The sequence below is a fragment of the Suricata suricatta genome, chromosome 13, assembly GCF_006229205.1.
Source record: "Suricata suricatta isolate VVHF042 chromosome 13, meerkat_22Aug2017_6uvM2_HiC, whole genome shotgun sequence".
In the NCBI taxonomy this organism is placed as follows: domain Eukaryota; kingdom Metazoa; phylum Chordata; class Mammalia; order Carnivora; family Herpestidae; genus Suricata; species Suricata suricatta.
The window spans coordinates 21,171,478-21,196,602 of record NC_043712.1 but is presented as its reverse complement, the minus strand read 5'-3'; the positions used below and the strand labels follow the sequence as shown (position 1 = coordinate 21,196,602).

At 34.9% G+C, this 25,125-nt stretch overlaps 1 protein-coding gene across 1 annotated transcript in view; it reads right to left on the bottom strand.

Annotated features, from left to right (window-relative positions):
* Positions 1-25,125, bottom strand: part of SHOC1 (shortage in chiasmata 1) — a 74,800-nt gene that overhangs the window by 8,727 nt on the left and 40,948 nt on the right. Inside the window, exons 13-22 of the mRNA XM_029921146.1 lie at positions 24,492-24,596; positions 20,957-21,135; positions 19,233-19,305; positions 16,301-16,367; positions 14,674-14,852; positions 13,060-13,177; positions 11,395-11,506; positions 10,000-10,121; positions 5,801-5,894; positions 1,032-1,163 (exon numbers count right to left, since the gene is read on the bottom strand). Coding sequence (XP_029777006.1) covers positions 1,032-1,163; positions 5,801-5,894; positions 10,000-10,121; positions 11,395-11,506; positions 13,060-13,177; positions 14,674-14,852; positions 16,301-16,367; positions 19,233-19,305; positions 20,957-21,135; positions 24,492-24,596 — 1,181 coding nt within the window. The remainder of the gene's footprint in view (positions 1-1,031; positions 1,164-5,800; positions 5,895-9,999; positions 10,122-11,394; positions 11,507-13,059; positions 13,178-14,673; positions 14,853-16,300; positions 16,368-19,232; positions 19,306-20,956; positions 21,136-24,491; positions 24,597-25,125) is intronic.

Genomic DNA, 25,125 nt, shown 5'->3' with positions numbered 1-25,125 from the left:
CTTGTGCCCCCTTTCTCTCTCGAAAATAAATAAACTTACAAAAAAAGGTGTGCAGTAAAAACTCTCATCCCCACCCCCACCATTACCCCACTTCTCTCTGGAGATAACTAATGTTATCATTTCTTGATAACATTATCATTGTCTCTTCTAGCCATTTTATTCATTTACAAACACAAATAAATATTAGTTTTTCCTTGTTCTGACAAGTGGTAGGATACAAGCTCTATGCCACAACTTCATTTTTCATTTAATATATCTTAAAGATCATTCCATGTTAATAAACAAAAAGATCTATTATTCTTTTTATGGTTTCATGATTAAATATATTAAAAAATAAAGGTAACAGATACAAGGTTGGTATGAGAACTTAGACATACTTATGCTTAAACTAAAGGAATTTCTAAAAATTATTCAATCTTCTAAATATTTTACAACTCTACTTTTAGTTTTCTTTATGTAACTTAAATACTGACAAAGGCAATGATGGAACTTTGCTATTATTATGTTTACTACTCTTTTAAAATTGTTTTTTTTTTATGTCTTTTATTTATTTTTGAGAGACAGAGAGAGACAGTGTGAGTAAGGGAGGGTCAGAGAGAGATGGAGACACAGAATCTGAAGCAGGCTCTGAGCTAGCTGTCAGCACAGAGCCCGACGCAGGGCTTGAACTCACGAAACGTGAGATCATGACCTGAGCCGAAGCTGGACGCTTAACCGACTGAGCCACCCAGGCACCCCTGTTTACTACTCTTAAATGTGTAAATTTAGGAATTAGAAAAACAGTTATGTTTTAAAAATATGAGCCACTGAAAGTTCATTATAAAAGATCTCATTAAAATACTCCTGGCAAGTTGCAAAATACCCATGATTCTGGAAAATGATCTAAATAAATGTTGTACATTATGGTTACTGCTATATATGCTCATGCAAACATAGGACAAAAACATGCAACCAAAAAGAGAATTCAAGTATATGTATCTATACTAAATGCAGCTGTGCAAATATCTAATTTAAACATTTAGGGGATGAACCTTAGATGGTGAAACTTCAAGCCAAGATTTATTCAACCATTCATGAGGATCTCTCTTCGAGGTCATTAAGCTGTGATCGGCAATTTGTCGAACTAACAGTGCAGCCTCTTCCACTCCTGGGGCAATTACAAGCTAAAATATATTTTCTATATGTTAGATTATAGGAAATATTAGGGAGCAAAATATATCTTGCAAAAACTGTTTGTAATTAGAGGAAAAAACCCTGATTTTAATCTTTGAATATAATTTTAGATATAATTTATTAAAATATCTATGTGAAATCCAGCATATTTTGTTTGTGAGGCTAAGCAATTTTCTTTCCTTCTTTAACTATGATATCCTAAAAGTTTTCCAATTTTTGGAATTAAATTTCTATACCTCTATTTGGTATTTATTAATAAACTTGTTAAAATAATATATTTGGTATTATATTTCACCTATGTTAGAAGCAAAAGTAATTTAAATCTAATAGCAAGTTAAATCTAATAGCTCTCAAAAATAAGAATTTAAAAAATATACTGCAAGATTTTTCAAATAGTTAAAAAAATAAAGGATATTTACAGATGAATTGATGCTGTATTCAAAAAGAAAAAAGTTTTGATTTAGAGTATTTTGGGAATTGTTCATCCAATATTGGCTTATTTGATACTATGCTGTGTGTACTAAACTTTAAAAAAAGTTTCTTAATATTTCCTACTTTCTTTCACTTGTGTTTTCCTCCATGCCCTTCTCTTTCGAAATGCCAGCCCTTTTCTTCTGCTTTCAGTTCTATTTTTACCTTCATCTTTTAGATTCAGTTGAAGGAAGTATAGACCATGGGTTAGCAGTTTAATGTGGGTAAAGAATACTGCCCTAAACAGTCATATCTTAGAAATATAAACACCCTGCCCTGTAGTGAAAATTCATGAAACAGAGACTGTAGAAACCTCATAAAATAATTATAATTTTTTATTTCATAAGAGTAACACATACAAACCTGTTAGTACATACCTAAGGGAATACATACATTCTAAAGAAGGATTTCCTTTAAATTATATTAAGTACATAGAGAGTGCACATAAAAAAAAACACTGTTTAATTCCAAATTAATTTTTTTTCAGCTTTTGGATGTTTTCAAAAGATTTGGCACTTTTATATAAATGTATAAAGGCATAATTTTGTGGTGATGGTAATGAATATTACCTTAATTTATTAAAGCAAGGATTTTGGAGCTCATGGCTAGACTCTGGGAGATTCAGGAATCCCCTAACATTGTTTTCAAATTTTTGCATATGTGTTTTGCATTTTTCTGCAAAAGGAGGTTCATAAGACATTAATAGACCTTGTTTTGACATTAGAATAAAGTATAGCCTAACTAGCAGTATTTTCTTTTAGTTTAAGAAAATGTACTTAAATTTCCTCATGCTTCTTTTATGACTAGGCTCTTCAGATGCCTGAGAAAAAACATTTTTTAACCCATAACTGATGTGCTCTATAAAGCCAAAAACTATGTTACTAAACACAGTGAGGTAAAGCAACAATATATTCTAAAGTAATATGAGTCTAGGGAACCCTTGTTATGTAATAATGTTATTAAGTCAGAAGAATGGGAGACTTCAGTATTGGTGACATTTTTTTAAGTTTATTTATTGAGAGAGAGAGAGAGAGAAAGAGAGAATGGGGAAGGGGTAAAGAGAGACAGGGAGAGAAAGAATCCCAAGCAGGTTCCAAGCTGGCAGTGCAGAGCCCAATGTAGGGTTCGAACTCACAGTGAGATCTGACCTGAGCTGAAATCAAGAGTTGGACGCTTAACCAACTGAGTCACCCAGGTGCCCTAGTGACATTGATAATAGAATAAAAGCAAATTGACACTTTTTCATTTTCCAATGCAAAAATTTTCAAATTTCATGCAAAAACTGACCTACTTTTAAGATTATTATGTAAAACTTGAAAAGCTTTTGGAATAGTTCCAGGTAGGAACAGACTTTTGTTTGAAATGGATTGTGGTACTGAGTACAATAGTACTGGGCAGTACTTTCTATTACATTCCTAAATGCCTTCCTTGGTACATGTCCTCTTTGGGCCATGTCACTGTACCTGAATATAGTATCACTCACTGGTATCATATAACCACTATATGGAGGAATAAAATTATTTTCTGAAGTATATTTTGCATATAACTGCTTACCATTAGCTGAAAATAAAAGAGCCTGGTTAAGTGGTGAAATCACATGGATAAATGAGACAAACTTACATTTGCCATTCATTAATTTAGATAACTTCTCTAAGAAATTTATTTCAATGTTTAATATGCCTAATAGGATCAAAATTATTTGGATTCTATTTCAAATAGATCATTTGTCAGGGCTGGCTGGCTCCCAGGTGGCTCAGTCAGTTGAGTATCCAACTTTGGCTCAGGTCATGATCTCATGGTTCATGGGTTCAAGCCCCACATCCGGCTTTGCTCTGACTGTGTGGAGCCTGCTTCAGATTCTCTGTCTCCCTCTCTTTCTGGCCCTCCCCTGCACATGTACTCCCTCACTCTCTCCCTCTCCCTCAAAAATATATAAACATCAAAGAGATCATTTGTCAATTATTTTTTAATTTAAAGATTTTATTTTTTAAGTAATCTCTATACCCAATATGGAGCTCGAGCCCACCACCCTGAGATGAAGAGTCACATGCTCCAGGGACTCCTGGAGGGCTCAGTTAAGTGTCAGACTTTTGCTTTTAGCTCAGATCGTGACATGATCTCTTGGTTAGTGGGTTTGAGCTCCTCCTTGGGCTCCCAGTGCAGAGCCTGCTTGGGATTCTCCTCACTCTCTATTTCTCTTTCTCTCTCTGCTCCTTACCTGCTCACTCACACACACACACACACTCTCTCTCTCTCTCTCTCTCTCTCTGTCTCTTAAAATAAATAAATAAACTTAAAAAAAAGTCACATGCTCCACCTACTGAGTCAGCCAGGTGCCCCCATTTGTTAATTTTCTTAACAGGTTGTGTTTTGATTTGATTTGATTTAGTAGATGTTTGTTAAATATTTTTACTGTGTATAAAGTAATGTGCTAAATGCTATAGATTTTACAAAGAAAAAGGGCCTAGTTTTTATCCTCCAGGATGGAAGGTACATGAATGCATACCTTATACTCTAATAAAGGCATAAAGCGCTATTGGGAGAATGAGAGGAGAGATTTATCCTGAGAAGGTATAATTGGGGCACATTTTTTTAAAGTTTATTTATTTATTTTAAGAGAGAGAGAGACAGCATGAACAAGAGAGAATGGAGAGAGAATCCCGAGCAGGCTCTACACTATCAGTGCAAGTCCTGACGCATGGCTCAAGCCCTCAAACCATGAGATCGTGACCTGAGCCATGTAATTGGGGCACATTTCTTAAAGGAGGTAGTGTCTGAGCCATGCAAAAACAGACAGAACTATGAAGGCTGGCACTTAGGGGAAGAGACCGGCTGGGATGATACGTTTGTGCGATGGCTTAAAGGGGGCAGCGTGGGCACATTCAGAATGGTGAGTAGAATGATGCTAAAGGAAGGATTACTAGGGACCAAACTGTGAAATTTGAAACCAGAGATTTGATTTATCTCTCTAATAAAGTAGGAAGCTATGGAAGGTCTAGTGAGCAAGAAAATGCAACATAACAATTATTTATCAAGAGCCTGCTATGTACTTGGCCCTGTGCTAGGTACTAGGAATATGAAAACAAATAAACATGTTTCCTTTCCTTCAGGAGCTTATGGCCCAGGAAGTGAACTATTCACAGCTGTATTTCAGAAATGTAAGTAATACATTATATATGATGTACTGGAGTAGGACTAGAAATAAGGAGATTAGTCAGGAAGTTGCTTTAAAACTCCAAAGGCCTGGGGTGCCTGGGTGGCTCAGTCAGTTGAGCATCCAACTTCAGCTCAGGTCATGATCTCAGGGTCTGTGGGTTCGAGCCCCGTGTTGGGCTCTGTGCTGACAGCTCAGAGCCTGGAGCCTGCTTCGGATTCTGTGTCTCCCTCTCTCTCTGCCCCTCCCCTGCTTGCGCTCTGTCTCTCTTTGTCTCTCCAAAATAAATAAATGTTAAAAAAAACCCAAAAAACAAAAAACAAAAAAACCTCCAAAGGCCCGGATTTGGGAAATAGTGGTGGCAGTAGGACAGAGAGACATGTTCTAAAGACACTGCAGCTACTGATTAGGTTACAATAGTAGTGCCATAAACTAAGTTTGGGGAGAATCAGTTTTGTTTTGGAAATCAGAGCTTGAGGCACTTGTGAATATTCATGTGAAGATTTCCAGTAGAATGCTAGAATATAGTACAGATCTTAAGAAAAGTCAGGAAATTTTTAAGGGTTGTACTCAGAAATGAAAGCCAAATTCGTGGGAATGTCTGAGTTTATTAAGGAAAGAATATAAAGTGATAACCGAAGAGGACTGAGCCCTGAATTGGGGGAAGTGTCTAAGTTTCAGAGTGAGACTTTGGAAAAAAGAAATGACACTGGTTAGAGATCATTACAGCAGATAAAAAGAGTATATCTTTCATAAGCAAACATTTTTGATCAAAAAATATTTATTTTATTCATATCCTACCATGTAATTAAGAGATAAAATATGACTTTAAATTCATTAAAGGCTTTTAGAACAGAAGTTTAAGTGGAAAAAATATTTATTAATTTGAAAACTATTGAAAGGTTTTTAAGCATTTTTTAGTTTACTAGCTGGACACTTGAGTTTGAGTATAATTTTGGTTTATGAAAAATACTTATAAACAAACATTTACAAAAAGGATACCTTTACATCCAGTTCTTCTGATTTTGGCCCAAATGAAACCAAAGCTGCATAAATCAGTGCTAGATGATGAAGTGCCTTTTCTGTAAGATGGTACCTAAAAAAGATACTACTATTTTTGTACTCATTTGATGTCTGATTGTACCTATTTTTTAGAAGTTCATTTCGTTTTCTACATTCCATGTTATTAGAATAATCTGGCTAAAATAATGCTAGTGTGGCAGACTCCGCACTCTTTTGAAAAGATGGTTCCCCCTCCATTCTTTAACAATCAGTTAAATCTAAGGGATGCTGAGAATGTGTCTGAGGGGAGTTTAACTCATCCCCTTACTGACTCAGAGATGACTGACTGAGGCCAACTAAGATACTCTACCTCCCTGGCCAAAGTAACAGGTTCAAATATGAACACTTGACCAGAGCCAAGATCACTAGAACCCTTCCTGGGTCTTTTTCCTGAACTATTAGAAAAAACACTTTTAAAAATGATCATTACCCTACAGTGGTAATCAAAGTGCAGTATATAAATATATCAAGTCAGCATGTTGTAGACCTTAAACTTAACATGATGTAATGTGTCAATTATATCTCAATTTTAAAAAACTACCTTTTTTTCCTTCTATGGCTATTAAACAGATCAGATATGAGTCTTAAGCTGTGGGTAGATATTTCTACTACCTTTATGCACTTTTTAAATACCCTAAGCAGCAAAGAGAAAATTTATTGGCTTATATTACTAAGAAGTATAGGAGAAGACATTGTCGGATCCAGGGTCTCAACATCATTGAGATGTGGGCTCTGTTTCTTGGCTCTTCTTTCCCATTAGTTTCTTTCTCAGGCAAACTCTTTTCATAAGAGTGACCGACAAGAGTGGCTCACTGTGCCTAAACTGTTTGTACAAACAATGTGGTTTCTGCTGAACACCTGCTTTCCTTCTTGGAGTCTGGAATTTTGGTATGTACTAGGCAGAGGGTGCCTACTCTACCAGTCCTTAGTAAAAGCCCTGGGCACTGAGTTTTAGTGAGTCTCCCTGGCAGATATTATTTTACAAGTATTGTCACAACTCTCTGCTGTGGAAATTAAGCACATTCTGTATGACTCCACTAGGCTAGGATTCCTGGAAGCTTCCTCCTAGCTTCCTCTGGATTTTGTTCCATGCACTTTTTCCCTTTGCTGATTTTGCTTTGTAACCATCTACTATAATAAATCATAGCCATGAGTACAAGTCTATGCCAAGTCCTGTGAATCTTATCAAATCATCAAACCTGGGAATAGTCTTGGGGACTCCTAACACATTTTCTCAAGTAGGAACTAATGATATGAACTACTGAGGTAACTCAAGCAATTTTATTTTGTATGTTGACTTTTACTCATTTGGTCAGTTGATTCAGATACCTCTTAAATGTTTTCATAAGTCTAAAAATAAAGAACTGAGATACCTAGAAGTCTGAAAATAATTACATTTTATAATAACATCTTGTTGTGAATAAATAGCGTGTCACATCCTGAACATAAAACTATCTCACACTATTACATGGGGTTTGTTTCCATGAAAATCTGGGTAAGAATAAGTGTGAATCTCCCTTTTTGCTTGTACTTCAATTGCACCTGTAGAACATAGGTGGATTGCAATCTAAACACAACTTAAAATTTTTTCCAAAACAGTTTTATCTCCATAATACTTCCAAGATCCCTAGTAAAGCTTAAATGCTTTACAAGCAAGTTCCAAGCTTAAAATGCTTCAGAGCCTTTACTAATATTTAAAATTAAGATTTTGAATCTAAATTATTATTTTTCTTTTACAATTCTGGTAGAAAGGAAAAAAATAAGGCTAAATGACTTGCTAAATGTTATTGTTAGTAGAAAAAGGAATAAGAAACAGGGAGTTTGGACTCTTAGTTCTAACTTAAACTTATCCCCACTTAATAGTGATTTTAAACAAAGAGCTTGGAACAGGAGATAAACAAAAATGGAGACAAACAAAAAAAGGCAATAAAGGAAAAGTGTCACACAGGCAATGTCAAATAAGATGTCTCTGCCTTCTCTAATAACTAAATTAAATATTTTTAAAACTTCTGTAAGTGATGTGGTATGTTTCGCATGATACTGTAGACAAAAAAATGAATGAGACTATTTTGCGATTTAGTAGGAAAGATGCATTCATTCAGTCAAGGAATATTTACCAAGCATTTATCATATGAAACAATGTGCAGTGCCATAGAGGAAGTACTCTAAAATGATAATACAAAGCAAAATGTGATAAATATCAAAGATGAGGAAAAGACAAAGAGTTAAGGAGTTCAAAGAATGGAGAGGTCACAACTAAATATCTATCTATGCGTGAGGAGAGGGGGTTATTAAGGAAAGACAAAATAGAAGAAGTGATATTTTAGGATAGTTTCTGAAAAATAGGCACAATTTCACCAGATGAAATAGAGGAAGTAGAAGATATTGTAGAATGAGAGAAACGTATTGGCAAAAGTAGAAGTGGGAAAGCAAGGACCATATTTGCAAGCTAATGAGCAATCAATCCTTCTAGCTGAAATGGAAAGCAGTGAAAATTAAGCCTGAAAATATAAGGCGGGATTATATTCTGAAGACTTTGGATATTAGGGTGAATAGTATGTATGTATTCAGTAGGTAATGGAGAACTCAGTGAAGGCTTTTTATCAGAGTGAAACAACAGCCTGGTTTTAGGAATATTAATTGGATGTCTGACAGATGAGGGAGAGTAACACTGAGAGCCATCTGGAAATAGGAAAGCAGTAGGTAGTCTCATAAGAGTTCACATAAAATAATAAGAATCTGAACTAAGATGCTGGTAACATAAATGGAAAGCGGGGATTAATAAAAAAGAGATAGTGGTTAAATCTCTAGGATTTGCTTTCTAAACTTGATGACTAAAAGAAAGGCAATGGTCATAAATAGCTAAAAGGCAGAAAAGAGGAGAAACTGTTTTGGAGAGGATAGAGAATATAATAAATTCATCTTGGAACCTGTTAAGTTTGAGAGCCTATAAAATATCAGGGTGGAAATATTTAATAGAAAATTAGAGATACATGTCAGCAATTTCAAAGAAAGACAGCAGCTGCAGATGTATATATCATAATTTATATACAAAATGATGGTGACTGAATCCATGGGGGTGGGGAAGATTTCCAATGGATCAAATAGAAGAAAGAAGAGACTTCAGATGTATCCGAAGACTGGGACAAGAAAGTAGAGGTAAAGACAGAGAAAGGGTAGTTAGAGAGATGGAAGATCAAAACACTGAATCATGGGACTGAAGGGCTTTGAATAAGAAAACACTGAAACAGGCTTAAATGCTTTAGACCAGTGGAAGATGAAAATATTTGTGGAGCTGATCATGAGAAAGCCATGAATTATGAGTTACCCTGAGAGACAGAGATGAGTACAGATGTAGGAAGAAGAGCCAGACTGCAGAGAAAAAAAGGAAGTGGAAGCAGTGGGTTCATACAACGTAGAGACGAGAGAAAGGAGAGACATATAATGATAACTTGAGCCAGTGTCTTGGCATGGATTTTTAAATAATTTTTAAGTTAAACACATCAATGAAAGAAAGTATAGAAAGATGCTATTTAAAAAAATGTTTAAGTTTATTTATTTATTTTGAGAGAAAGACAGAGGAAGCAGAGGAGGGGCAGAGAGAGAGAGAGAGAGAGAGAGAGAGAGAGAGAGAGAGAGAGAGAGAGAGAGAGAGAATTCCAAGCAGGCTCCACACTATCAGCGCAGAGCCCGATGCATTGCTCGAACTCACAAACCGCAAGTTCATGACCTGAGCTGAAACCCAGAGTCCGATGTTTAACTGACTGAGTCACCCAGATGCCCCAAAGATGCTATTTAGTTAGTATATTTAGTAAGATTTTAGAGAGAAGTGACTTAAGAATGATATCCTTTAACATACAAGGTCAGAGATAAAAAGTAATAAAAAGCGAACCATTTAAAGCTGCAATTCTTAGTGAAGGAGAAGAGGGGAGGGTGACTTGCCCAGAATGTCCAGTGGAAATACATCATCTCCCAGATTCTGATTTATTTTCCTATGGGCATGGCTCTACCTTGAGGATCCTTGACTTAAAGCAAATTAGATGAGCAAGTGGAAAATCTGCATAGCTGTTTTTATTCAAAGAAGAGGACCAAATAACTTAAAGATAAATATAACTTTGGATGAAGAAATGTTTACTTACTCTGAGTTTAATGTTTTTTTGGTATATAAAATTATCCAACAATAGCTGTACTGGAATGATAATGCGATCAGTCTCATAATGATATTGTCAGATGCCTTCTCACAATTCAATTCTTTTAGGTCCTACCGAAAAATAAATAAAATAAAAAGCTTCACTAGGTTGAACAGTTGTTTTGAAATTATTGTTAAGATATTTCAAGAATCCATGATATATAAATTATAACTTGAGAAGAAATGTAAGTATGAGCTACCATTTTATGGAAAAATTAAAATTACACTGGAAGTAGTAGGGGGAAAACTATGTAATAGATGTCAAACAGTGAATGATAGCTTCAGCAAAAACGGCTCATGAATCTCCCAAAGTCCTAGATAGGAAGAATGCAGCCTACAGAGCATTCCTATTCAGGTAAAGTCCTTTATAGAGAAAGATCTGGCTACTCATAAGAGCAAAATAAAATACATTTAAAAGCCCATGGGATTATCTGCATTGAATGCTTATTATTTAAGGAAGGAAGCAACCAATGGACTTCCTGTCATTGCTCTCTAACGGTCTAGCATTCTCTTTTTTCTTTAACACAATTAACTTTTTATAGAGTGAATGATTCAGGAGGGGCCTTACTCTAATAATAAGTTATGTAACTCTGAATTAATTTCCCAAACAGAATTTCCCCTAAATAATTGTTTTTTTAAAACTTTAAATATGTAAGACATGGTTTCTCTTAAAAACCCCTCTAATAGAGCTTGATGTTTCCATCATGTAATTCTTATACTGTTAAGATTTGCTCATCAAATCAGACTTCTATGTTACCATAATCTTTGCCATTAATTTATACCTGATACCATCAAACTTGGTTTCTGCTCCCCACGCCCACCCTACTGAATTAATTTATTTGTAATTTGTACTCCAATCAAGCAAACATATCAAGGAGACTGAGTCAAGAATTTATAAATCCTAAATTCCAAACTATAGGGATTTTTTAAAGATAATTTTTCCTTTTTTTAAAAATCAGCTTACTTACAGGTAATCCCCACTTACCTTAGAGGAAATCTCATATTACTAATCATGGATTAATATACTATCACCTGTTGAGAAACATACTAGCTAGAATTTGATTTTTAAGGTTTTCAACACTGTGATTATTCTATAAATATATTTTAAAATAGGGCAACATGTAACATTAAAGATTCCATATTTACTTTGTCCTCTTAAAGTACGTTAACAATTACAAAGCATTGAAGAAGTTTGGTAATAGTCATTTTGCATAGTGATAATTTAGTACTTGTGGTCTATTTGCAAAGTTTTGGAAGAAACACTAATATGGTTAAACTCTCTATAGTAGAGCTAATAATAAATTACACAGATATTTAATTTATATTTCTTACTGTACTGTCTTACCTGCAAAATTACGGCAGTGTGTTCATCAACTGTTACCACTACATAACAATCCGGACTTCCAAAGAGTTTCAGTGACTCACTGCAGCTTCTCTCCACTAGTGTGATATTATAGCTGTAAAATACCATATTTTTGGGTGACATCAGGAAATGATTAAGAAAAATTCTTTTCAAAAAAAAATTTTTTAATGTTTATTCAGTTTTGAGAGACAGAGAGAGACCGTGAGCAGGGGTGGAGCAGAGAGAGAGGGGAGACACAGAATCTGCAGCAGACTGCAGGCTCTGAGCTGTCAACACACAGTCCGATTTGAGGCTCAAACCTACAAACCCTGAGATCATGACCTGAGCTGAAGTCGGCCGCCCAACCAACTGAGCCACTCAGGCATCCCAGAAAAATTCTTTAAGAAAAACTGTATTGTCATCTTGCATATTAAGTTATTGTAACTACTGTACTTTTTCTTTCATACATCAATTTATTCTATTTTATAAATTTGAGGAATGAAATTATGGTTTATTCAGTATATATGACAAATTCATTGAAATGTGCATTGGCTTAGGTATTTTACTAGATATTACTGTACATAACACTATTATAAATGTCTTGACCAATTTTTTCCAGCTTTTTAAGTAATAATTCATGAAATCAAAACATTTTGTAATAGACTAAAACATTCTGCATTTATCAGAATTTTCTACCAGAAAATTTCTATCAGATTTTAACTACCTTTTGTAAGCTCACAGTTTTCTGTGAGTGCCCCACAGCCTGAAGATTTAAAAACAAAAGCATGAAAAATAGATCTGTATTTACTTATTTATTTATTTATAGATCTATATTTTAACTAAGGTCACAGCCCAATCATTTCTCTTTATTTTATTTTTTTTTTCATTTCTCTTTATTTTAAAGAGCTTTATTTTTTTAAGTTTTTAAATGTTTTTTATTTATTTTTGAGAGACAGAGAGAGGGGGAGACACAGAATCTGAAGCAGGCTCCAGGCTCTGAGCTAGCTGTCAGCACAGAGCCCGATGCGGGGCTCGAACCCAGGAACCATGGGATCATGGCCTGAGCCGAAGCCGGATGCTTAACTGACTGAGCCACCCAGGTGCCCCTATTCCTCCTTGATACATAGTCCAATGTCTAATATTCCTGTGACAGCTTGTGTGCTATGATAAAGTGTTTTATGATTTATATGATTTTAAAATGTTCAGTGTTGGTATGACCTCAGAACTAAAAGTCTAAAAATCTGAGAATTCATTTAGAACTTCATAGTCCTTTTTCCCAGACAGTATTTAAAGCCCTTTAAATACGAACACCCATTCTCCATATTATCAATGACCCAAAGATATGTCTATATAATTCACAGAAAAAAGATACATAAAGTGTTCATATTTGCTGTTAACAAAAAATTAAAATATAATTTTAAACTATAATGAAACATCTTTTCTCCACAAGATTGATATATTGCCAAAAAAGATAATATTCAATAATTATGATGGTGTACTATAGGGAGAGAGAAGTGTAACTTGACATTAACTCCCTAGAAAATTATTCCTATGTGATATAACTGCAGGCTTGAATCAGAGAGAAATAATAGTACCACATATATAGCATAATGGCTAGTCGTTTAGAATATATATACCCTTGCTAAAGTTATAAAGTCAATAACTTACTTGGATTCTAGCAACTGAAGAATTTCTGGAGTATTAAGAAGTCCTTCAGATGCAAAAAACACATATGGAACCTGAATTTCCAAAAGAAAACCACCAAAACTATCCAGCAAGGTGCTTCCTAAATAAGAGAAAATTTATAAATATTTTTTTTCATACTTCAGCTCTTTCTCTTTTTTACTAAGCATGAGAATAACAAGTGTATGTTCAAAGAGCAGTATAAAAATAAAACATATTCACTGTAAAAAATCAGAAATCAGAATAAAGGTCTGAAGAATAAAATAAAAACCATATTATCCTATTACCTAGAAATAAAAGAGTTAACAGAATTTATTAAAACTACTATATGATACAGATCAATAGGAAAATAATAAATACCTCAATAGATAAATGGACAAAGAACATTAACAGGCAATTTACAAATGAATGGCTATACAAGATCAATTCACATATGAAAAGATATGGATAATCAAGACATTAGTTATCTGTAATTAACTATAATGTGAGTATAAAATACTTTCTGCCTATAATTCTGTTAAAGACTTAAAATAATACGGTAAAGATAATAGGGAAAGGATTTTCTTACACATTCTGTACAAATATGTATTGAGATAGCATTTCTGGAAGCATATTTGACAATATGTAAATATGTATATACTTTTGACTCAGCAATTCATTTTACTTCTTAGAACAGTATATAAAAATATATAATTAACTACTATAAATTTTGTAATACAGTAGTGGAAAATTGAAGTGTTATAAATGCTCCATATAAGGAATGGTTGAATAAATTAAATTCATCTTCAAGAGACTGAAAGAAGCCTCTACCTATAGACTAGGATGCTTATCTTTTATCTTTTCTTGGGCCCATGTTTCAATTATTGAATCAATTTAACATTTAATTCTGTTTATCAAAGATTCCAAAGTAACTGTAATTCTGTATTTTTAAAATTCTGTAATTTTAAAAGTATCTGTAATTCTGTATTTTAAAAACTGTTTTTTTAGAATTGAATTGGAATGCCCCAGAATTCAAACTTCCCACTCAGACTTGAGGTGGACAGAAAGTAATTTATGGCAAGTATTGAAAGGGGTGCGCTGGGACTAAAAATGTACAGGCTTTTTTTACTCAATAGATGTGAGAATTCACCATCTGAGTCATGTGAAGCATTACTGAGAAATACAAAGTACCCAAATCATATACAAAGTGGCTTTAGATCTTGTCTAAGTGTGTGTGTAACTTTTTGTTGCATATTAAGTTTTCTGAATCAGTCAACATACTACAACAGAAGTTTCCCCTAAAATTCAATAAAAAATACTATTGCATAAAAGTATCAGATGGAAGATTAGATATAACTGTAATTAAATTGGGCTACTATAATTAAAATTTAGAAGGTAAAGAGATGAAGAAAAATATCATTAGTAAAGCTTACTTTACAAATGAGGAATACAAGGTAAGGGGGAAAGGTCCTGCCCCAGGTCACACTGGAGTGGTGAGAGTAGACCTTGAACTCAAGTCCTCTAATGCCATAGCTCATTCTCTCTCCACAGATTAGAAACAGAAAATAGACAACTTCCATTCTACCGCAGCAACAAAAGGATTTTGGTTTACACCCTTACCCTTTAATACTGTGTCTGGAAGAACCACTTTAAAGGCAGTGTGAGGAATATTCAGTTTCTCGCAGTGTTTAGTCCAACAAGAGTTTTCTACAAAATTGTATTCCACCACAAATGAGAAGTTACTCCAGGGGAAATCTGCTCCAATATACTGATTATGTACAACTACACAGGAACTTGTACTGAAGACAAAAGAAAGCCAAGAAAATGGAATTATTTTGGTGTCATTATTTACTTGGAAGGCAACAAGATGACTGTTTTGGGCTAGTTTCTTCTTCTCTAGTCTGTGCCTGTTGACCTTGGGAAGACACTGGTGTATTTTCTGTTGATTTGTTCTCCAGTTATGCTAAACACTTTTTAATCTTTCCTTTTAATGGTTATATATTTTTTAAAACGTTTTTAAGGGGGCGCCTGGGTGACTCAGTCGGTTAAGCATCCGGCTTCCGTTCAGGTCATGATCTCACGGTTCTTGGGTTTGAGCCCCACGTTGGTCTCTGTGCTGACAGCCAGCTCAGAGCCTGGAGCCTGCTTCAGATTCTGTGTCTCCCTCTCTCTTTGACCCTCCCTGCTCATGCTGTCTCTCTCTGTCTCTCAAAAATAAATAAAAAACATAAAAATAATTTTTAAGAAGTTTTAAAGGATTTTATTTTTAAGTAACCTCTGTACCCAATGTCAGGCTCAAACTCACGACCCCAAGATCAAGAAACATGTTCTTCTGACCGAGCCAGCTAGACACGCTGATGGTCATATATTTATTTAAAAAACAGGATCTAAAAACTGTGGACTACCTCACATCCTCAAATGCAAAGGACTATTAACTTGAGTCCTCTCAGTAACAGACAAATCACCATGAGATAGCAATCTCATTTTCTTCCACATGTGAGGTTTTCATCTTTCAGGATCTACATAATAGGATATCATCTGACAACTTTGAAATGGTTTTTCTTTTTCTCAGTGAGCTTTTGCAACAACGAAAGATGGATACTTAAATATTATAAGTTTATCTTTTCCATCTTTAAATTCCATATAATAGCACTTGCTATAATGAAAATTCTCTACTGCTGTTTTCTATTTAGAGCAATCCAGATAGAGAATAGACATAAGTTAAGTGCTTTTATGGGCTTCTATTTGATTTACAACTTTTTAATAATTTGTACCCCAATAATAGAAATAAATAATTTCTACATAAAATAATGCAAACCAAACACATTTTTAGACATGTCAACATTGAATTTTATTATTAGCATGCTCTCACTGAATGAATTTCTAAAGGATATACTTCAGGAAAAAAAGAACTCCAGAGAAAGGAAGCAGATATAAGAAACAATGGTGAGCAAAACCCCCCAAAACTGGTATAAACGAGGGTAAGTCTAAATGGATACTTCCTGTACTAACAATAACAGTGATAATGATAATTCAGGGATATTGAAACAAGACTGAACTAAAATTCTGGACAAAAATAATATGTAATACAAAAAGCAATGACCTGAATGACCAGGAAAAGGAGAGTGACATTGATTACTTTCAGGTTTTATTAAGCCCTTTTTAAAGGTTAAATTCCAGGAGAAATTGTGCTTTTCCTGTGGAACTGGTATGCTTCTTACCCATAGATGAATAAATACATTTTTACCCATTTAAAACACCTTCAGATTCCAGAAAATCATTTCTTTTGTTTTGTAAGACAGTCAGTGTTAAACCTGTTAGAAAAGAAGAGTAATACCATAAAACATTTTTTTCAGTGTTCTGCTTATATATAAGTTTTAGGTGTTCATATATTTCACTACCATAAAAATGAATTAAAGATCTGTAAGGAAACTGCTTAAAATACAATTTGCTGGATTATTTTTCTGTCTGTGGTATCATGAAGTTTGAAGGATGGGCACTATTTCTGATGTGTGTATATGTTTTGTATGTATAAGCAGGGAAATTCTGAATTTATTATGTAAAATAATAAAGTAAATCACCTTAATTTTAAAGTAACCAAATAAAATACTTATCAATTCTGTACATTTAATTTTATTTTGTTAAAAATCATGGTTGATTTTACCTTTTTCTCTCTAGTCAAAAATTTAAGTACATAACGAAACAAGAGATTACATTTTGATGTCATTTTTCCTTTTTTCACATTTACCGCCTTAGCTTTTATTTTTCTTAGAGAAAGAGCAAGCACACACAGGGGAGAGGGGTAGAGGGAGAGAGAGAGAAAGACAGTGTGAGAGAGTCTTAAGCAGGCTGCACACCCATTGCAGAACCTGACTCAGGGCTTGATCTCATGACCCTGGGATCATGACCTGAGCCGAAATCAAGAGTCAGATGCTCAACCAACTGAGACACGCCGGTGCCCCTGTTTTTCCCCTTTGTATTGGTTGTATGAGGAGCAGAAGAGCTATTGGATGCCACCTGCTCCTTAGTTTCACTTATGTATGCTTTTCAGCTATAATTTAAATTTCTTTGTTACTAATATTTTAACAAAATAAAATAAATTTCAAAAAGTTCTGTGCCCACACATACAGTTTATTTCTGGTAGACATAACTGGTTTAGGAATAGCTAATTCCAGTTAAAATAAATTTTACACTCTATTGCTATACTATCATCAGTTGTAAAGTTCACAAAAGTATAATGTAATAATAACAAAGTAATGCTTAATAATTTCATGTTTACTTGGCATAATATGACAATAGTTTTGGTAGAAATAAGAAGAGGATGGGTATTATTCTCTTCTGTATATAACTGTATAAGGTATTATTATTATTCTTATTTTAAAGATTTTATTACTAGTAACCTTTACGTCTCAAGGTGGGCTGGAACACACAACCTTAAGATCGGGTTACATGCTCTACCAAGTGATCCAGCCAAGCACCCCAGGGTACTATATTTAAAATCTAATCTCGGGACACCTGAATGGTTTAGTTGGTTAAGCATCCAACTTCGGCTGAGGTCATGATTTTATAGTTCGTGAGTTCAAGCCCTGCATCAGACTCTGTGCTGACAACTCAGACCCCGAAGCCTGCTTCAGTTTCTGTGTTTCCCTCTCTGTCCCTCCCCCTCTTGCACTCTGTCTCTCTCTCTCTCTCAAAAATAAATAAAGATTAAAAAAAATAAAAAATGAAAAAAAAAAAGATAAAATCTAATCTCCAGGCGTGCCTGGGTGGCTCAGTCAATTGAGCATCTGACTCTTGATTTTTGGCTCAGGTAATGATCTCATGGTTTGTGAGACCGAGCCCTGCCTCAGGCTCTGTACTGACAGCACGGAGCCTGCTAGGATTTCCCTTTCCCTCTTTCTCTGACCACTACCCCCCACTTGCTCTCTCTCAAAATAAATAAAGAAACTTTAAAAATATAGCATTTGATAAAGTTCTGCTTGAAAGAATCTTCCATTCTCATATTACTATAATTTAATAGTTCATTTTGCTAACTGCACTGATCAGCAGACATTTGTAATAGTGTGTATAGTTCAGTTCAATATTTTTCAGTAGTCTCAGTCTACTAGGTATAGAGAGAGACATTCATTAGCTCATTCAGTTTTTCATTTTTATTAAGTTCCTTCTATATTCCTGGAATTTTTGTGGGTGCTGAGAATAAAATTAGGGCATAGTCCTTATCCTCCAGAAGCTGACATACTAATTCAGGACAAGAGAATCTGTTAGTACAGGATAGGATGGTAAGTACTGCCTTAAAAGTATGCACATAATACCCTGAGATCACAAGGGAAAGCATTTAAATCAAGGCTTCCTAAACAAATGTTTTAACTGATTTTAAAAGTTTTTTTTATTATATCTTTTATTTATTTTTGAGAGACAGAGAGAGACAGCGTGAGCAGGGGAGGGTCAGAGAGAGAGGTAGACAAAGATTCCGAAACAGGCTCCAGGCTCTGAGCTAGCTGTCAGCACAGAGCCTGATGCAGGGCTCAAACCCACGAATTGTGAGATCATGACCTGAACCAAAGCCCGACGCCTAACCGACTGAGCCACCCTGGCGTCCCTTAACTGATTTTTAAAGGTTGTGTAGGAGTTAGCTGTTAAAGAAGGGAGAAGAGCACCATTGTAGCAGGAACAGGAGGCATAAGGGCATGGAGATAGGAAACAACATGATAAATAGTTTGGTAGGGTTACAGCAAAGAAATATATTGGGAAATGGCCAAAGATGCAATTTATGGAAGGAAGAGAAATAGTAAACAAAGGATGACATAGGTTGAGGGTGGTATTTTATTTTATTTTTGAGACCAAAAGAGTGCCTGGGCAGTTCAGTTGGTTAATTGTCTGACTCTTGGTTTTGGCTCAGTCCATGATCTCACAGTTTCATGAGTTTAAGCGCTGAGTTGGGCTCTGTGCTGACAGTGTGGAACCTGCTTGAGATTCTGTCTCTCTCCCCTCTCCTTTCAAAGCTGCTTAGATCCCACCTGAGTTATATAGTTTTAAAGAATGAATTGTATGGTATGTTATTATATCTTAATGTAAAAACTTAGATCACTACATTTTTGTGTGTTCAAACATTTATTACCAAATGAATCATAATTTAACTTCCAACTTCCCCAAACAAATAAATAAATAAAACTCCCTACCTTCTATTTTGTTAAGGATTTTAACAAGTAAATGTTTCTCACCATCTGAGTCCATTCTTAGTATAATCAGCACCTGGTCAAAAATAAGAATTTCATATATCCCTGAATAATTATTCTTTTCATAGTTATACTACTATAACAAAAGAACAAGCTTCACTGGTTACATGAAACTAATGACAAGAAGATTACCAAGTAAATATTTGTTGTTAAAGATGTCAGTGCTTAAACAGAGAGAAATAAATTCTGGTAAGATCAAATATCTATGAAGAAAATATTCTGGGGTAGAGCATTCTTAGCATTCATGTACTCCCATATAGGCGACTGTATATATAAGGTGTCTCTGCCTGCATTGTTAGTGTTAAATTCGACTCAGACAAATTTGAATTTGTTAGAGAAAACCAGTGCTTTTGCTGCTCTACTTCCTACTTACCAGCCTAGCTCTTATTTTGGTGCGGGGTTAGGGGAAGGACAATAATCAATTTCAATTTTTAAATTTCTTTTTTTTTAATTTTTTTTTAATGTTTTATTTATTTTTGATAGAGAGAGCATGAGAGGGGGAGGGGCAGAGAGAGGAAGAGACACAGAACCAGAAACAGGCTCCAGGCTCTGAGCTAGCTGTCAGCACTGAGCCCGATGCGGGGCTCGAACCCACGAACGTGAGATCTGACCTGAGCCGAAGTCGGAGACTTAACCGACTGAGCCACCCAGGTGCCCCCAATTTTTAAATTTCTTACTGATTATTTTACTTTATTTTAATGACTTAGACAAGTTATCTAAGTAACCACAGAGTTGGGGATAAAGATAGGAGGGACAAAGAGGAAAGAGAAGAAAAAGGCCAAATTTATATCCAGATTTTGTGTAAAGTATTTGAAACATTTTTTAGCTTGAAAACATTTAAGAAAGTATTTTCTCTTAAGTCTTTTTTTTTTTCAATGTTTATTTGCCTTTGAGAGAGAGAGACAGAGCGAGAGGAGGGGAGGGGCAGAGAGAGAGGGAGACACAGAACCCAAAGCAGGCTCCAGGGTGTTAGCACAGAGCCCAATGTGGGGCTCAAACTCACAAACTGTGAGATCATGACCCAAGCCGGATGCTTAACCAACTGAGCCACTCAGGCTTCTTCTTGTAAGTCTTTATTAATGTAACCTTCATATGCTTGAGGTAGTGTGGGCAAAAATTTCCAATATAATCCAAGGCATAAAGTAAGTGCTTTTTTGTAGAATCATATATGATAAGGTTCTGGCTCAAGATCTGAAAATAAATTATTGTAGTTCTGTTATTTGATATATGCCCATGAATTCACAAGTACCAGACAAAAGTTTTGAGACTTAGAGAGCCAATCGATAGAGAACTATGTATAATAAAAATTAAAGTATTTTTAAATTCAAAACATGAGCAATGATGCATATCATCCTTTCTCTGGGTCTGATTCTGTTTTGTTAACTTACTTACGGAGAAAACTGTCAAGGGACCAAACAGTCTAGATTACTTCATAATTTCAGGGTTAAGTGCAAAAATTTATCTTATATCCAATTGCTTTTTTAAAATTAATTTATTTAAATTTAAGTTAATGTATCATGTAATATTGGTTTCATGAATGGAACCCAGTGATCAACACTTACATCTAACATCCAGTGTTCATCCCAACAAGTGCCCTCCTTAATGCCTATCACCAATCCAATACTTACTTAAGCTGATTACCATTATCTGCTTTATTCCAGACTTACATTAATCTGCTGTTCACTCTGCATCCAATTTAGTATCTGACATTGCAGTTCTTGTATCTTGTAATTGGTTTCAGGCTTTTTTTCCCTAACAAACTGTACAATCTCCAGCTGTCTCCAAATGTCATCCAGATAGGAGCCTAAAATGCTTTTGTAGATCTCTTTTGCATTTGACAAATATCCTGTTAAAAATAAAAATAGGGGGTAAAGGCAGATCTTTTCATTCTTTGAGAAACTCCATGGTAAAAATTAAAAGGAAATCAGAGTCATAACAAAGTTAAAATTTCTTTTAGTCCTTTTCTGAATTTGATCAAAGATATTCATTAATAAAAATCTTAAAATTGAGTGAAGCTGAAAATTATGTACCAAATTAAGCTACCACGACATACTACTCTAATATATCCCATCTTTTCCTGCCTTCTGGATTGATCTACACTTACATGGAGGTCCTATGGAAATGCCACACCATTGAAATTTTCTTAGTATTTTATCTATAGAATAAATAGATTATACCTGATTTCTGGTTCTTTATGTATATGACAATCTCATTAGTCTATAAGTACTTGGGATATAATCCATGAAATTTATGCATAATTTATGTGTATAACTGTAAAAACAGCAGAGCCTATATTCAGACTTACTACCAGCAGTTTCCAAACACAGAATCCTGAGACCTATCCTTGAAAGTTTGTATTCAGTAAATTTAGATTGTATCCCAGGGTTTTCTGCCTAAAAGCTCTCTTGGTAATTCCACAACACAGTGAGTTTTGAGAATTACTGAAAAGCACCTAGCATAATAACTAATGTAGGTCAGGTGTTCAATTAATATTTGGGCACTAAATGAAATAAAATATTTTAAAATTATGTTTATGTTCACATTTCTCTATTTATGTGCATATTCTAATTTTATGTTAGTACAGCTTGACTGATGGGCAATTTAGACTGACCTATGTTCTTTCTACCTTTTTTTTTTTAAGTTTATTTTTGAGAGAGTGGGAAAAGGGCATAAAGAGAGGGAGAGAGGGAGAATCCCAAGCAGGCTCTGAGCTGTCAGCACGGAGCCCATCACAGGGCTTGAACTCAAGAACTGTGAGATCATGGCCTAAACCAAAAATGGACACTTAACCAACTGAGCCACCCAGGGGCCCCATGTTTTTTCTACCTTCTAATCTCCAAACTTCTTGCTGATTCTCTAGACCTAACTTCCTGAATGAGGAGCCTAATGTAGTACCATCCCTGTTTAAAGGGCCCCGATCATCTACAGAATAAGGTCTGAGCTATTTTGTGCAGCTTAAAAGGCTATTTATGATTTGGCTCTTTTTTATGTCTTCAGGCTTAGTTCTTACTGCTTTCTACCTTGTGCTCTTCACTTTAACTACATGGAACTGTATGCAGCACACCCACTGGGTCGTTCCTATGGGCTCTTACTTCTGCCTATAATAATACCCTTTCATACTTTATTTACTTGCCAAACTCCTCATTTAAAAAAAGTTTTTTAACATTTTTTTATTTTTCAAAGAGGGAAACAGAGCATGAGCAGGGGAGGGGCAGAGAGATAGGGAGACACAGAATCCGAAGCAGGATCCAAGCCCCGAGCTGTCAGCACAGAGCCTGACATGGGACTGGAACTTCACAATCGGTGAGATCATGACCTGAGCCGAAGTCGGAAGTTTAACTGACTGAACCATCCAGGCGCCCTTTATTTTAAAGTAAATAAATATTCAGCTTAAAGGTAACAGTCCCCATCCTTCGTGTCTCTAATACATATCTCTACTATAGTACCCATTACACAATACTGAATTTATTTCTGGGTTAAAGCCCAGAAGTGAAACTATACCTTTAATATTGAAACTCATTACCTTGCTAGCTTGGGAGAGGTAGTAAACTGGCAGCTGGGGGAAAAATACAGAATTCTAGAAGGGAACAGGGCAGGCAGCCAGACCCCCATGGGCCTTTCTTTGTCTGCCACTATGCAAAGAAAAGAAAAAAAGAGGACAACCTAACTCATTCTTTGATTTTGAAAGGTTTAGAGGAGTGAGAAATCTCTCCCCTAAAAATGTCCAAAGTGGCTTGGTTATTCCTTATGGGTTGGGACGTAGGGCTTAAGAAGTTTGTTTGCCAACAAGAATTTTACTTTTATAGTATTCCTCAAGGTAGCCAAACAGCAATGACCAAGTTTGATTGAGCCAAAGTGTTTCTTTGAGGAGCAAAAATAATTCAGCCCAAGTAGACAGTTCCTAATGATCTCACTTAATTCTTGGGTAGATTGTAAAGTACTTAAAGGTAAATATACTTCAAGTAATCCTCCATAATTATTATGTCTCTAATTCTAATTATCTAATACTAGTAAGTTTGAGCAGCAGTGAGTCACAACTGCACTCTCTCTATAGCACAGAGAGCTCAGATATTCTAGATTCTGATATTCTGCCTTATTATTAAGCCTTAATGATCAGCCTAGCTCCTGGTAGAACTGATGACCTTTTATGGAAGTTGAAAAGTCTAATGAAAACTGATGACTCAATAGAAGGACATGTGATACTACACCCTTATATCAGTTGCAGGTTCTGTAAACTAGGGCTAGAGTCCCCAATCCATACTTTTCTGGTAATGGAGACAAAACAATCTAATCCAGCATCAATACCTTAGTGGTTTAATTGGAGAAGAAAGGAAAAGCAACTTGTTGGGCTTTCTAAAGATAGCTGTAACACAGTTATCATACTTGACCAGATAATACTAATATAATTCTTGGCCAAATATTATTACTCCCAGTGCTTAGAGGGAGAACAGCTGTAATTCACTGCTGCTCAGTATTTATCAAAACCTTGGATTAGAGAAATAGTTGTCTGGGTCGTAGATTAGACAAAACTTCTGGTCATAGGTCAGAGAAAAATTATTTTCACTTTATATTTTAAATAGGTTCTAGAAATTCCAAATTATAAAATAATCTTTAAGTATACAATTACTAAAAAATCTAAATAATCCTGTAATAAGGGATCTAAAGCAGTAATGTACTGAGACAGATATTTTCATGCTTTTTGATAGTTTAGAAATAATTTCCAAAATCGTAACATTTTCCAATATATTAAAATAGTTTTATTTTTATTTCTCAAGTAATTCATACCCTAATTTACATGCAAAACTAAAAAAATTGCAAAAATCTTGCTATTAATAATTAGGTTACATTAGTTACATTCACCTAGCAAAGATTCATAGCCACAGCATTCAATGAGGACCTAAAATGTACATGCCAAAATATCATCTTACATTAAAAAGTAGTGCGTGATAATGATTATACAATCAAATCTGCTTAAGGCCATTATGAGTCTATAATTCAGGCCTAGATTAGAGAATTCTAAACCTATTTTTATAAGTGATGGTACTTATTAAAAATGATTCCTTTCGATGAATATAAGGGGCATAAAATATACATTCTATTATAATTATGTCAAAATGTATATAGTGCTGAATGTGCAAGTAAAAGAGAAAATAAAAATATTTCTATAGGAATAAAAGAGAAATAAAAATTTCCTCCACTAACCCAGTGCTGTGTCCAAGCTGCATGTTAAAAGGACATCTCTAATTGTTACCAGAAGATGTAAGAGAGCAGCATCCTTGAATGTCCTTTCTCTTTCATCATTCGTACCTAAGCAAGCAGAAATGTATTTAAAAACAGAAGATACACAGTAGAATTTTAGAATACGTATCAGAATGCTTAACAATAATAATAGCTAACATTCATTATCAGGTGCTTACTATGTGTCAGGCTGTATGTAAACTGGTTATTTCATTGAATCTATAACAATAACCCTATCAGACAAGTTTATTATGATCCTCATTTTATGGATGAGGAAATAGTCTGAACAAAGTTAAGTAACTGTCCAAGATCACTTTGTTTTTGTTTTTATTTCTTTATTTTGAGACAGAGACAGTGTGAGTGGGGGTGAGGGGTGTGTGTGTGGGGAGGGAGGGAGGGAGAGAGAGAGAGAGAGAGAGAGAGAGAGAGAGAGAGAGAGAGAATATCCCATGTAGGCTCTGCTGCAAGTGCATGCTCTTATAATTGTGAGATCAGACATGAGCAGAAACCTAGAGTCAGATGCTTAACCAAGATGCCTCTCCAAGGTCAATTTGTGAATAAATGGTGGAGATGGCATTCAAACCCAGACAGCTAAACT